The sequence below is a fragment of the Cyanistes caeruleus genome, chromosome 2 (assembly GCF_971803275.1).
Source record: "Cyanistes caeruleus chromosome 2, bCyaCae1.hap1.1, whole genome shotgun sequence".
Classification (NCBI taxonomy): Eukaryota; Metazoa; Chordata; class Aves; order Passeriformes; family Paridae; genus Cyanistes; species Cyanistes caeruleus.
In genome coordinates this window covers 40,401,006-40,414,903 of record NC_141702.1, presented here as the reverse complement: position 1 = coordinate 40,414,903, position 13,898 = coordinate 40,401,006, and the positions used below count along the sequence as shown (strand labels likewise).

General features: G+C 37.6%; 1 protein-coding gene across 1 annotated transcript in view; it reads left to right on the top strand.

Annotated features, from left to right (window-relative positions):
* Positions 1–13,898, top strand: part of FBXL4 (F-box and leucine rich repeat protein 4) — a 60,863-nt gene that overhangs the window by 6,219 nt on the left and 40,746 nt on the right. Inside the window, exons 2-4 of the mRNA XM_086876608.1 lie at positions 107–273; positions 879–1,466; positions 10,445–10,790. Of these exons, the coding sequence (XP_086732734.1) occupies positions 958–1,466; positions 10,445–10,790 (855 nt within the window). The 5' untranslated portion in view covers positions 107–273; positions 879–957. The remainder of the gene's footprint in view (positions 1–106; positions 274–878; positions 1,467–10,444; positions 10,791–13,898) is intronic.

Genomic DNA, 13,898 nt, shown 5'->3' with positions numbered 1-13,898 from the left:
CATTAACTGATAGTATATTTTGTGTTGGGTTTTTACAGTATGCAGATCTAGTACATTTTGTGTTTAACTGAATTGTTTCTTTAATGAAAATATTTTCTCTTGTCAGAATTAAAATGCTTTCTATGGTGACTTCTGCTTTGGATGCCAGGACTCTTTTGAGGACCTCGTTTGTTGTATGGTTTAAAGGAAGATGATGTTGTTAGTGAATTCTGAGCATCCTTCAGGAGGCTGATGACCCCTGTGTCGTTGGTGTGTCATGGACAACTTCAAATGGTAAAGGCGGTATTTTTGTGACTGTTCAGATTTGCACTCTGATAGAGAAGACAGTGGGTTAAATTTAGATTAGCAGCCGAAAAGAGTGAGCCCAAAAGCTCATTCCTTTCACTCTTAAAACCATTTACACTATTTTAAAAGAAAGTAAAGGTATTCACAATGGCTTTAAGAAGCTGTATCTTCACAATAGGAAGGTGAATCTTCAGATATGCTTTCACAGTTGTTTACAGCATGGGCCAAATTTAATTTCATACTTGAATTAATTTCCCTGAATCAGTGAATTTTTTTTTTTCTTGTAATAAATCCCTAAAGATAATGCTTATTTTGACCATTAGTTTTTTTGTTGCTTAAGGGCTGGTTTTGGCTAATGTTTCTACATAGTCTTCTCTTTTTTTAAACAAAAAATAAATGGATAGCAAGGTAAAAAAGTAAATGGGAAGCCAGACTTGGTAGATTCCAACTAAACAATTGTTTCACAATAAGATACAATAATTTATTAATATTTTAGTAGCAGTACTTTGCTTAAGATGATATTCAGAACAGCACTATTTGCTTTCTAAGAATGCTTTATATGCTGACTGTGTTTATTCATTCTGTTTTATCAGCTCTTTTTCAAAACACCAGGCAGTTAATGCAACTTATAAAGGACTCCTGACTTTTTGCATCTTCCTGAGTCCTATCTAGATGTCACCAGTGTTTCCCATGTTAACAGTTCTGAGCATGTTTTACTACATGTGCCTTCGGCGCCGAGCTAGGACAGCGACGAGAGGGGAAATGAACAGTCGGAGGGCTATTGAATCGAACACCCGAGCCTTACCTATCAATGTTGAAATAGTTCAGTATGCCAAAGAAGTGTTGGATTTCAGCTCTCACTATGGCAGTGAAAACAGCATGTCGTATACCATGTGGAATTTAGCGGGTATTCCCAATGTGTACCCTAGTTCTGGTGACTTTACCCAGACTGCTGTCTTCCGAACTTACGGGACCTGGTGGGATCGTTGCCCAAGTGCTCGGCTGCCTTTCACGAGGACACCATCCACTTTCTGTAGCCAAGACTATGTGGAACTTGCTTTTGAAGAACCAGTTTATCCCACTGCAGTGCACATTCTGGAAACCTATCATCCTGGAGCTGTAGTCAGGATTTTGGCATGCTCTGCAAATCCTTACTCACAAAATCCACCAGCTGAAGTAAGGTAATTTTTTCTTCTTTATGCTTTCCTGTAGGATGTTAAATGCTACAAATAGGATTGTTTAGTGAGCTTTACTTCCTAGTATTCATCGGTTTTGTATCTGACCCACTAAAATTTTATTTCTTCATGTTTTTAAAACTGTGGTGACTCATTTTGATAGCAACTTCAGAGATGTAGACATTTTGTAGGAATTAATGCATCTCCTAATATCAAATTTAATTTGTGTAATGATAGTTTTGGTGTTGGAATTTTTATGGCAAATAATTACTATGTCTGTATAAAACACTACTTTTGAAATGGTAGGTCTGAATTCTTCCTCCAGTAGGAAGAGGAAGTTGTGTAAAAGAGGTTGAGGGATCATGGCTGCTGTATCATCCTGCTTCAAGTAGCCATGGACTCTTTCTTCTCTGCGTGCTTTAGGTTGCATGTATTGTACAATCAGACACTGTAACTAACTGTATGGAAATGAAGCTGAAACCAGAAGCACAGAACAATCAGACAAAAGGTGATGCCATTTGTCTGATCTTTATTTTTGGTCTTGACAAGGGGTGTGAGCTGCACTTGTTTTTACAGTCACTTCAGGTGAAAGAAGCAGATTTAATTCTGATGGCTTTCCTTATATTAGTAAGTCTTGATGAAATTCCAGTTGCAGGATCAGGAGCGTGCTAACCTGAGGAATGCTAAGATAGTGAAGAAAAGCACTGTGTGTGAGGTGAGAAGCTCTTAGTGAGGAGGTGAGGAAATAGAAATGGAAGGAGAAAGTGAACAGGTCAAAGCCCATAGTGGGGAAAAACTTGGGGAAAAGCCATCAGTATGTGCAACTGAAGTATTCCATATCAAAAAGAGATTAAAAGATATCGAAGAAGTAAAGGAAGGGAGAGCTGATAGAAGAAATACTTAACAAAATGTGTTCTGTTAAGATCAGTATGCCAACAAATACTATATTGCTATGATATTCACACTTGGGTGGTATAAGCAGGGCAAGCGTGGATGTTGGGTGTTTTTTTACTGATTTGCCTTTTACAGATGCTGCTAAAATGTATATTTTTAAGTCTAACTTATTATCCCTTGCTTCCTAATACTAGGCCATTGATGTTCATTCAAAAAACCTTGGAAAATCAGGTGTCATGGTTTATATTCAAAATTCTCAGTTAATATATTTTGTATTATTCTATCATCTACTGTAGTTATGGGCAGTTGCTTGTTTTACAGGTCTATTGAAAATATATTGTATAGCTCTGAAGTAAACATCTGAATTCAAGGAACAGTGATAGGTCAAATAATAATAGGCCACGTAACTTTAGAAGTATCAGTGCTTTTGGCACTGTAATACAGAACTTATTTACAGAATGGTATGTGGTGAAGGCAGCTTTAAAACTTTCAAATTCAGAACCTAATTTGAAATGACTTCTGAGCAATTACTCTGTGAACTTCCATTTAACTTTTTTTTATTTTATGATGTAAATTTTATTTCTTTATGGTGGAGCACAGAATAGAAACTTTTGAGGAAAGCTCAAAAATAGTTAACTGAAGGACCTGTTTAATTAGGTACAGAAAAAAAAAAAAAGAAAATTGTACAGAGAGGTAAAAGGATACAGAAGTGAAAATACTAATATAAAACTTTGGTGTATTTGCCTTATGACTTCTCTTGAGGTGTGGTCAGAGTGAAAGCACAGATGCCGTCCTGCATACTAAAAGATGAAGTTTCTGTAGGATCTTGCTTTTTAATTTGTAGGCAAGAATGCCCCTTGTCCTGCTTGCATAGGTTAACATTGCTGGCTGGAAAAAGGTTGTCTCAGGCATCCTTGGAAGAAGTTGTCCGTGCTGCCTCTTCAATACATGTTAGTCTTGATGCTAGAGGAGTGTTAGGAGAGTTTTTTTCTCTTTCCTCAGCAGGACTTGTCTGTTCAGAGCTGCACCTTTAGTTTGTCTCTTTTCTTCTAAAGGAAGCAAATGTCTTATTTATGATGTCTTGAAGGGAAGATGAAGGAACCCTTTTTCTACAAGAGAACAATAGGAAGAGAACAATATTTTTTCTCTGTTCATTTGCTCACCTTTATGAGGGGAATCTGAAGAGTTGCAAGAGTGCAGTCTCTTTTCTGCTTCTGTTCTTGGTCTCCTGGTTTTGCTTCCAAAAATTCTCTGAAAGACCAGCTAAGAATTCTTTTTTTTTGAAGATGGAATGCTGCTGTAATCTCAGGTGATTCCTTGTTTAGCTAATGTTTTGGTCTTGAAGTGCTGCCATACTATTTTCTTCTGTTAAAAAAGGCCATGACCTACTTACTCAAAATTCACTTAGAACTTTGTTTTCCTTTTCTGACTGTTTTGATGCTTGGTTTTTACCAATGAAGCCTTTCAGTGCTGCTTTGTTTTATGAGCTGATGCTGTATCTGTTTCTGAACACCAGTGTAGAGAGGGCAGGTCATTAGGAAGGCCAGTTCCTACTTTTGTTTTACAAAGAAGGCCAAACTATTGGTGAAGTCAAAACTGCTGAGAGGAAAAAAATCTGTGCAGACTTGCTTAAATGCTTATGTTTAGTGGATTATACTGCTTGAACTAGGAAATATTTTTTATTTTTGGTTAGTATTTAAAACATCAGGTGATTCAAAACTTTTCTGTATACAAAAACTTGTAGGCTACAAGAATCTGTGTGAGGAGCTGGTGTATCACAGTTCTTGCTCAAGCGAATTTTACGTGTTTTTGTTAAACAGTGGCTAACACCCACATTGATCAATGTATTGCTCACTTTATGCTTCAGTTGCATGAAAGACCAGCTCATGCACGTGTTCAGAAAATGGTCTTTGGTCATATTCCTTTGTTGCTGGTGCACTGAGTACTGCTGTCACAGCTTTGTATGATGCTGTCTCAGGTGAGCTTTATTCAGTATCTTTAGTGGTGGGGGCAGATCTTCATGGAATAGGAATTGACATTTACTTCTCAGAGGGTATGTAATTATTTCTAAGTAATCCTCATGCTTAAACACAACAGTTTGAAGGTTTTTTCATTATGGTTTAACTGGCATCCAGCAACTGGAGGATTCTTTATCCTCTCATATCTTTTGTTTTAAAGACAGAAGGCATTGCATCACTTTTCTCCAGGTAAAACAGTTTTTTAAAAATCGTATGTGCTAGAGAAACTGCTGTTCTAACACATGAAAACTTTTTGTGCTTTTCATTTGTGCCTCTCATACTGGTGAGAAGTATAGGAAATTCCTCAAAATATATTAACATTCCATGTACAGATTTGTTATGTGAATCACTGTAATGCAGGAAACCCAAGAAAAAATTAATAGTTTGAGATTAGGGAAATGTTGTAACATAATGTCTCAGTTTTTGTGGTGAAGAAATCAATCCCTATTTTTGATTGTGTTATGATTATTGTGGCCCTGGGACTTTGTACTGTAGTGCACATTCTGTGTTTGTAGGGTTTGGTGACAATGCTGAGTTGTCACCAAGCTTCAGCCAGTCAGAGAGGGAGAGCTTTACACATGTGTGGTGGGGGCAAATGCAGCATGAGGAGAACCCAACCAGGAGAGTTTTCTTTGTTTTTCATGGTGTATTGGATTGATGGGTAAGATTTAGCTAGCTTCTGTGATGAAAAAACAAAGGTTCTTTCCTGGTTTTTTTTTCCCTACTTTTTTACCCAGAAGGCTTACTCTTGATGATTTCCTAATGGCTTCTTCAGTGTTAGCCCTTTTGATAGATTTTGATATTCTTAATAGTTAGTTGTTGTTAGTATTTTTTAAAATGGGAGCTATCAAGTAAAAAATAATCTTTTCAGAAGTTAATATTTTCCTTTTATTAAAATAACTTTGGTTTTTAAGTTTGGAATATGAAACAAAGTATTGGTCCCTATTCCCCTGCTGGGGTCTTTTTAAATTTAATTTGATTGTTGTTCTTGTATCATATGTTATAGTAATACTGTATATTCATGTTCTTTTGTAAAAGCTCAAAATCAGAGATTCCTAACTACTCTGAAATCAGTGGCTGTACTTGGGGTGATATTTCATAGCATATGTCCTTCCTGCTATGCAGTGATTGCTTCTTCAATAATTAGAGATTATCTTGTGATTAATTTTGCTTGTTTTCTACAGATAAGGTGTGACACATATTAGGTTTTTTCTCACGGATGAGATGCCATGATCATTTGTCTGGGACCACTTCCATTCTGCCTTGTATACACATTCCTGTTGTTTATTTCTATTTAATATGTTTAATTTCGTGTCATTTAGAATTTTGCTGGAAAATTGAGCATAGCTCAGTATTTCCAGGCTTAACTGTGTTTGCTGTATGCAAAGTTTCTTTCTGCTTCTGAAAGTCTTAAAGCCTGTAGAGGCAGAAGCTGCTAGAAACCAGAGGAGCAGGCTAATGAAGATGGACAAAATAAAAGGCTCCCTCTCCTTCCAATGGGAAATTTATTGTATTTAAGCTGCCTGGACAGGGATTAAAAATGTTTGATGGAGCCACCCCCCACTCCCCCGCCTTTAAAAAACGGCAGTGAAACCAGAAAGGTAGTGTACTGAATGTAAAATATCATGAGTTCTTATGTGTAGAGAGTGGCATTCAGATGGTTCTTTCACTCTACCTTTTATTCCCTGAGAATCTCAGATGAAAACACCCAAAACACTGCTGATACCATCAACACATTAGAGTGTGATAAGGAACCTTCGGGCCTGTATCTCACCTATGTGTAACACACAAGTTCTAGACATTTGCATCCTTACTTCAAACTTGTTTTGACATCTCCAGGCAAACAGCTTTTTCTTGTTCAGATGCCTGTCATAGAAAAATGAATCGTGGGTATGTGGAATACAGTCATTTTTGAGAAACTCCTAAAAAGCTCATGTAGGCAGAGCAGTCACTTGAAGTACCTTTTGCTATTTTAAATGTCCTGAGCATTCTTGGAGTCCTGTCTGCGTCTCTGGTATTTCAGAATTGAATTATTGGTAGAAAATTTGCTTTGTATTTTCCCTTAATAATTAGACTGCTGTGAGCTCCGCTTATCAGCGTAATCTGAATGATTCTTAAACTGTGCTCATGATCTTCCCAGTCTTCCCTGCTATTTGTGTTTTTGAGCTCACAGCTGAGATCAGGGCTGCGCTTTCCAGGTTGGTTTGAACTAGTGTGCTGAAGCATCCCTGGCATGTTTGCAGGCAGGAGACGTTTTCTTGTAGGTAATCTACAGATTTTTGCCATGCAGTTGCTTGGCTAAGAGCAGCATGTGATAATAATTGATGCAGAAGTTGCATTTTCATCAAAGGTGTGGTTATATTCTCTGAGATTCTTTATGTTCTCCTTGTTGGTCTCTATGGAGCTCTCACTTCTATTGGCTTTTAACTCAGCTATTAGTTTCTTGAGCCAAGGCATTTATTGGATTGCTTGTAGTGCTTTTTTTACTTTCTACACCTATCTCAATTTGACAATACAAGAAACCTCAGCAATTGCAAGCAAAGTTTAATCTTGTATTGCTGGAGAGAAATCTGATTACTTTTCCTAGAAACCCGTTTTCTTTTCCAAAGGCTCTCTCTTCAGAAGTAACCAGGTCTGCTCAGGCATCATCTTAACGATTAAAAACCTTTCCAAAAGCATTAGGTCAACAAAAAATTGGGCAAGCTTTAAATGTGCTATCATTTGACACAGACCTTACAAGTATGATTCTCAGCCTAGAAATCACCAGACTGTATTTTCCTTCATGATGAAGGAAGAGGAATGAGAGGTTTTTTTATATTTTTTTAATTTTTTACCACATAGGTGTATGGAGTCTTTAGTATCAGAGAAAATTGAGTTCCTGTCTTCATGAGACAGAGAGAAATTTAATGGAAAAACTGAGTCCATGACTGAATGGCTGAATGGAGAAATTCACTTAATGTCCTCCTTTTCTTCAATCACTAGAGAAAATAATACAGATGTTGCTGACTCTTATTCAGGCTTTGCCTGGCACTCCTTGCTGGAAAGACTGAGGCTTTCTAATTGCTGATGAAACTGTCTTATCAAAGCATTCTCTCTCATTGTGACATCTTTGATCAGCTGTTACTCTATAGCTGCAAGACTGGAAGACAAACAGTGTACTACCTGAATTAATTTGATTCTGCTTGATATTTTGAGAGCTACCTAATTAACTCAGGGCACGGGGCAGGCAGAAATCCTTTGACTTCTTTGAAGGTATTTATTTGGATTCAGTTTCTCTTTGTTTTGGGTTAAATAGTTTATTGAGCACTGTAAGCTTGAAACAGATGCAGGCAACCTTCTTAGGGAAACTGATTTTGATACATATCCTCAAGCCAGGATTGACTGTAAAAATGCCTTTCTTATGAAAGATTTTTAAGTGGACTGCCGTAACAAAAGAATGTTCCAGAAATTCTTGCTGAAGCCTGTTGGAAAGTTAGACTTTTGATCCTGATGTGAATTCTTCACTCCCATTCTGTTTACATGCAGCCTGTTTATGTACCACAGCGGTGATCCTAGAGATAGAGATCACTTCCACTTATAGTGGGATGGATAGAGAATAGTAATGGCTTAAGAGCATGCAAAGAATTTACCATGCCTACTCATGGGAAGGATTTATGAGCCCTGACTCAGAGCAGTGCTATTGCCTGCTCTTGTGTGTAGTGCCACCAAGGCAGAGAACATCATCAAATCAACCTGATAGGCTTGAGGTTTTCCAGATAAACCAAGAGCTTACTCTTTTGAAGTTAGATTGGTGGGCTATTGATGAAAAGTAAACAGTATGACAAGGACAGTGGAAAATTGTCACTGGGTTTGTTGCTCATCAGCATTTCGTGTGCAATGTGGAGCTTCACAAGATTGTGAAGTCATGCTGCGTGTCTTCCACTTTCTCTAGTTTATTACAGAGACTGGAAACTGGTTACTGCTTGCTGGAGCTGGTTATTGCACTACAATTTGATGAGCCCAGATCTCTAGATGCGTTATTTTTTTCCAGAGCTCTGCAGCTGCTAGATAATCCTCTCTCCAGGGTCCAAAAGGAGAAGTCAATAACAGACACATTCTGCGAAAAGTTGATGGTCCAGTGTGTGTTAGATTAGTGAAAAAATAGCCTTGAGTTTCCCTAAGGATACTTTCAGTGGGTACATGGAAGTGTCTAAGCAAAATGTCAGATGGTGATCTGGATGTGTTCAAGGAAGGTCATGTGCCTTGCCAGCACTAAGTATTTGCTTAGAGAATCGACCTATGCGAGTGGATATGATAGTGGGACTACAGCTGTTGCTTTGTCATGACTTGACATTCATTTTGAAAATTAATTAAATCTTTTCTTAATACTATGTCACTCTTACGAAAACTGTTAATTTTAGGGTAGAGCTGTCCACTCTCCTAAGTTAGTACTTTGATGTGCCATGTGCTCCCTCCTCTTGTACGTTTGTCTTTAGTTCATGGCATTTTTGATTTTTTTTCCTTTGGACATACGAGTTCTGCAAATCTCCCATACATAAGGCACTTGGAGAGCAGCATGATGTAGGATAGAAAAATTTATCTGTGCATACCTGAAAATATCCATTGTGAAAATGGAAGTTTCAGCCACTAGGGATTAATTTTCTTAATTTTCCTACTAGCAAATATCAAACTTCTAGACCTTACTTACACTGTGTGCAGCGTTTTAATGAAAATCCCTACATTTGTTTTGCTTTCTGTTATGATGGAAAGGGTTTAAGCATTTGGTTCTGAAAGCAAAGCATGATTAATTTTATTTTCTAATTTATATTTCTCCTTTTATCCCCACAAGTGTTCTGCAGTAGGTACCAGTGTTGAGCAATACTTGTAAATTTAAAGTGTCTGGTAGGAAAAGCCAAGATGCTGAGGTACTGGGAAGCAGACAGAATGCTTCAGAAATTCATGTGACAGGACAAGGAGTCTGGGAGAAATCCTTGAAGCTGGGATAGGGTGATCAGAAATAGATGGCATACATGTGGATGTGTCTGGATTAGTGTCGAGGTAAGCATATTGTCAAAGGGAGTAGCAGTAATAACTTCTGGAGGCTTTCTTCTTTAGGAATTAACTAGACTTGAGGGAGGAGAAACATGGACATAAGTGACGGAAGGATCTGCATTCACTGAGTGAGGACTCATGCAGATACAAAAGAGCATGTTTTAGGCAAGTTTGGGAGTGCTGAAGATCTAAGGAATGTAAGGCTTGGTTCCTCCAGATTACTCGGTTGGCAGTGGGTTTCCTTGTCACTTACTGGAGGAGATTTTGGGTCTGTGTGTGAAAGTAAGGATGTATGTATGGTGGTTCTGTGCATGTCCTGAGCTTCTGTCCATCACTGGACCAAAGAAGAGAAAGGCTTTTCTGTTCAGCAGTTTGGAAATTCTGATGTCTTTTTCAAAGGACCCTTTCAAAAACTACTTGAAGTTTCTACTTTCTTTGCTAATTTGTCAGTAAATTAGTTCTAAAAGGAACATTTTGCTTGCCTAGGCAGATAAACAAAGTAAAATTTAATATTTTGTCTGGTAACTTGTAATACTGTAATTTGGACAGGCTTGTTATTAAAGAGCTTGGGTGGTGGGGTTTTTTGCTTGTTTTGTAGGAAATAAGAGGTCAGATGACTCTCTTTGGGTTACATGGCAAGGTTGGTCCTCGTGTACTTACACTAACATGCCATCATTGTGAAGACATCAGCAATCCATTTGTTTCGATTACCTTACCTGTGAGATGTTAGAAAGATTTGGGCACTGATAACACTAACAAGTGACTATGAGTCTGCAGTTAATTTTGTTATTCAGTGATGCAGAGAAAATATGCTAATGTCATGAATTAATGTGTCCTGTTAAATTCATCCATAGGGTATTTATCAAATCTAAGGAAAACATAAGTTTCACAAATCATTTTTTCAACCATTTTTCTTGCTTGTTAAATACTTCTAACAGAAGATGTTGCCCTCTTACTGTGCTCAGGAATTGCTTTAGTAACTTTGATTTTAATTCCTATACTGTATGTGGTTTTTTGTTTGTTTGTTTTTTTTTGTCACAGGTGGGAAATACTTTGGTCTGAGGCACCTACGAAGGTGAATGGTCCTCAGGCACGGCAGTTTACACCCTGTATAAAACAGATAAACTTTCCCACAAACTTAATCCGACTGGAAGTGAACAGCTCTCTTCTGGACTATTACACTGAATTGGATGCAGTAGTACTGCATGGTGTGAAAGAGAGGCCTGTGCTTTCACTTAAAACTCCAATGATTGATATGAATGACATAGATGAAGATGAGGATGAAGAAAAATTTGCCTGTGGAATGGACACCCTTAATAAACAGTTCAGCATTGTTACCCTCAGGGAATGGCCAACTAATGGATATTTTGATAAGCTGCCTTATGAGGTAAGAAAAGCATTTTTATGCTCAATTATTGCTTTGATCATTAATGGTGCACAGGTGCTTTACAGGGTATTGGTCAGGATTGTTGTTTTTTCTCAGTTGGTTCCTTGCATTCCTTGTGAATCTCCTGCATTTACTGTATAGGTACACCTGAATTCTCTGTCTGCTCCCATGGGTGGATGTTAGGTATTTGCATAGTTTCTGCACTCTTACTTCTCAAGAATCTGCACATTCACACAGTTTTTACATCAGTTATTCTAACCTTGAATTTCCAGCTCTTGAACTTAGAAGCTTTTAGCAGTTTTCCAGTAGGTTTTTAGTTTTCATGCTTGACAAAGAAAATACACAGAAGAGATAGGAAAAGATTCAGTCAACATCTAGAAGTGGAAAGAGTTTGCAACAGGCTAAAAGTTTGTTTTCTTGTTTTCTCTCTTACAAAACTTATGGTGCTTTGTTCTTGATTTTATTAATTATTTTTTATATTATTATTAAATGAGCTTTTCCCATCTAAGTTTTGAATTGTGGTGCAGGTAAAATATCTTATAGCTGGACTTCTTCACACTGTTTTCTTTTTATGCTTGCTGCTTTTTATTCTGTCACTAGCACAGAAAACAGTGGTGAATAAAATGTTCTTTCAGATCCCCTGGCAGCATAATGGTTGCAAGTGTGCTCAGGGTCCGTAGATGAGTATTGTCTTTCCTTTAATTTCCAGTATAATGAAATTGTGGAGTATGATTGCTGAATACCATGTACAAGCCAGGCAGCTCTCAGTGGGGTGCAGCTGCTTAAAAAGGCTGGTACCCTGACTGGAGTACGAATTTAGAGATGAAATAATTACACCTCTCCTGAAATAAACCGTTGGCACATCGTGGAAAGGGGCCTTTATTTGCTGGTCAGACCTTTGGATTTGGGCAGAGACAAGATTATTCCTGCTCTTCACTGTGCTGCAGTCTGGCAGAGGCAGCAAGTGTTCATTCACTGTGGTAACTCAGCAAATGCTCAGAGTGCTTGTGGCTTGAACCAGACTCGCTTTTGAAAGGGGAGGGAGTGTGGTGAGGTGTGCTGCCACGGATTGGAAAGTGTTAGCAGAAATATCTGATCTAATCAAATGGTATTTCGGTCTTACCACATCTTTTGACTCTATACCCTGGTTTGAAGGCCATGATAGGATGACCATGCACCCTAGCCTGCAGAAGTTTGCTGAGCTTTTAAAGAGGAAAGAGAAAGGAAGAGAATGTAACAACTCTTACTGTCTTCTCTTGAAACCAAACCTCTTGAATTTGGTTTGGTTTTTTTTTTTTTTTTTGGTTGATGCAGTAGAATAATAAATACAGATACTAACTTTATTATGACTTAGCTCTAGTGGTATTCGGTTGTTTGTTTTTCCCTCAGAGTTTCATATATGGTGTTTCATATATTTTACTGTTGATGCTTGCATAGCAGTACTGAAGTAAAGAAAGTGTTTGACATAATTGTTTGAAAGTTTGAAAACATGTTGGTTTTAAATAATTCAAGGAAATTAATTGTAGATAAAACTTCATTTAAATGTAGGAGTTTTTCTTGTTTGAAAAGGCTGAATAAATTGATTTGTAGTATCCTAGAATACCAGAGGGATTGATTAATCTCTTTTTTGTTCCACATGATCATACAATCATGAAGGTTGGAAAAGACCTCCAAGATCATTGACTCAAACCATAAATGGTTGATTACACATATTAAAATTTTAATTTTGGAAGTATTTGTGTAGTCTTGTTACTCCTATGAACTTCTGTCTCCATGTACTCTATTGTGTTTTTCTACTCTCCTGTTTGTCTACCAGCTTCCTTTTTTATCCATTTTCTAACATGTGTGGTTTCATGAATAAATTTATATGGTCTGTCAATACCGAAACCATTTTTTTTCTTTTGCTTTGATTTAAAGAAACTGAAAATATGGGTGGAATATTCGTCAGAATACTATAAAAGACTATTTCTGTACTGGTTTTGTGACAGCATAAATCCCAGTTTCCTGCTTTCTGGTCCAGCTGGAAGGGTTGGGCATTGGAACAAAATGTTGTACTTGGTAGTGTGACAGTTTTTTATCATGTTGGATATGGAAGCACTACTCTGCATGCTTTATTTAAGACTGACAAATGTCAGATTTTTATGGGAAGTGTTCAAACTGTGGATGAAGTAAGGCAATTGCTGACTCCTGTTTTTGATTGATGTATTACATGAAGAATTGTAGGTGTATATTGACTGTCAGTGTGTAACTGTCTTAAGTTTTTATGAACATACCTGTTCTTTATTTGAGCTGTTTAAAGCTTTTTCATATTACCCGCTGTAATTCACAATATATACAAGCTGAGTGGGTTTTGCTAAGTAGGCAGCAGTTCCTCCAGCCTTTGTTGTATTTCTGGAACTTCCATAGACTATCCTTTCATAGAGTATGTTGTTCCTCAGAATGGCATTAGGAATGGTTTGCTGCAGTGTGAACTCTAAAGACATTTTAAGATTGCTCCTAAAAAAGAGAAAAATGCTCAGCTTTCCGGGGCACAGACTTTTGTAGAAGAAATTGTAAATTTTTTGATGACCTAAGTGAGAGAATTTTCCTTCCCTAATCTTGGATGGTGTTAACCAGCACTTAATTAGCTGTGAAGTACTTGTGCTATATATGTTCTCTTCTCCAGAGCTACCTTAAAATTGAGGAAGGATTTTAGAGGAGAGACTTGGTGTCCTTATCTTCCTTCCCAGTTCATTGACTAGCCTGTGCTGCTTATAAGGTGGGAGTAAGGCCTTAGTCTTGGATGGCTTTTCAGGAATATTTGATGCCTGAAGGCCTTCAAATTCAAAGCTTTTGGGAAAGCTGAGGAATACCTGCCACAGCATACATGTTATGCAGTTTGAGACTCACCAAGATGTGCTGACTACTAAAAACCCAGCTTATTTTTCTCCAGAGAGGAGAGTCAGAAGACTCTATGTGCTCCTGTCCAAAACAGATTTTTTTGGTAAAAATTTTGGTAAAGGAAGATATAAATGACATCTTTGTTATTCCTTGAAGCTGATTTTTCCGAAGGCTGCCTACAAACTTTATGGGCTGTTCGTGTCCCCAGATGTTCACTATTATGGTATG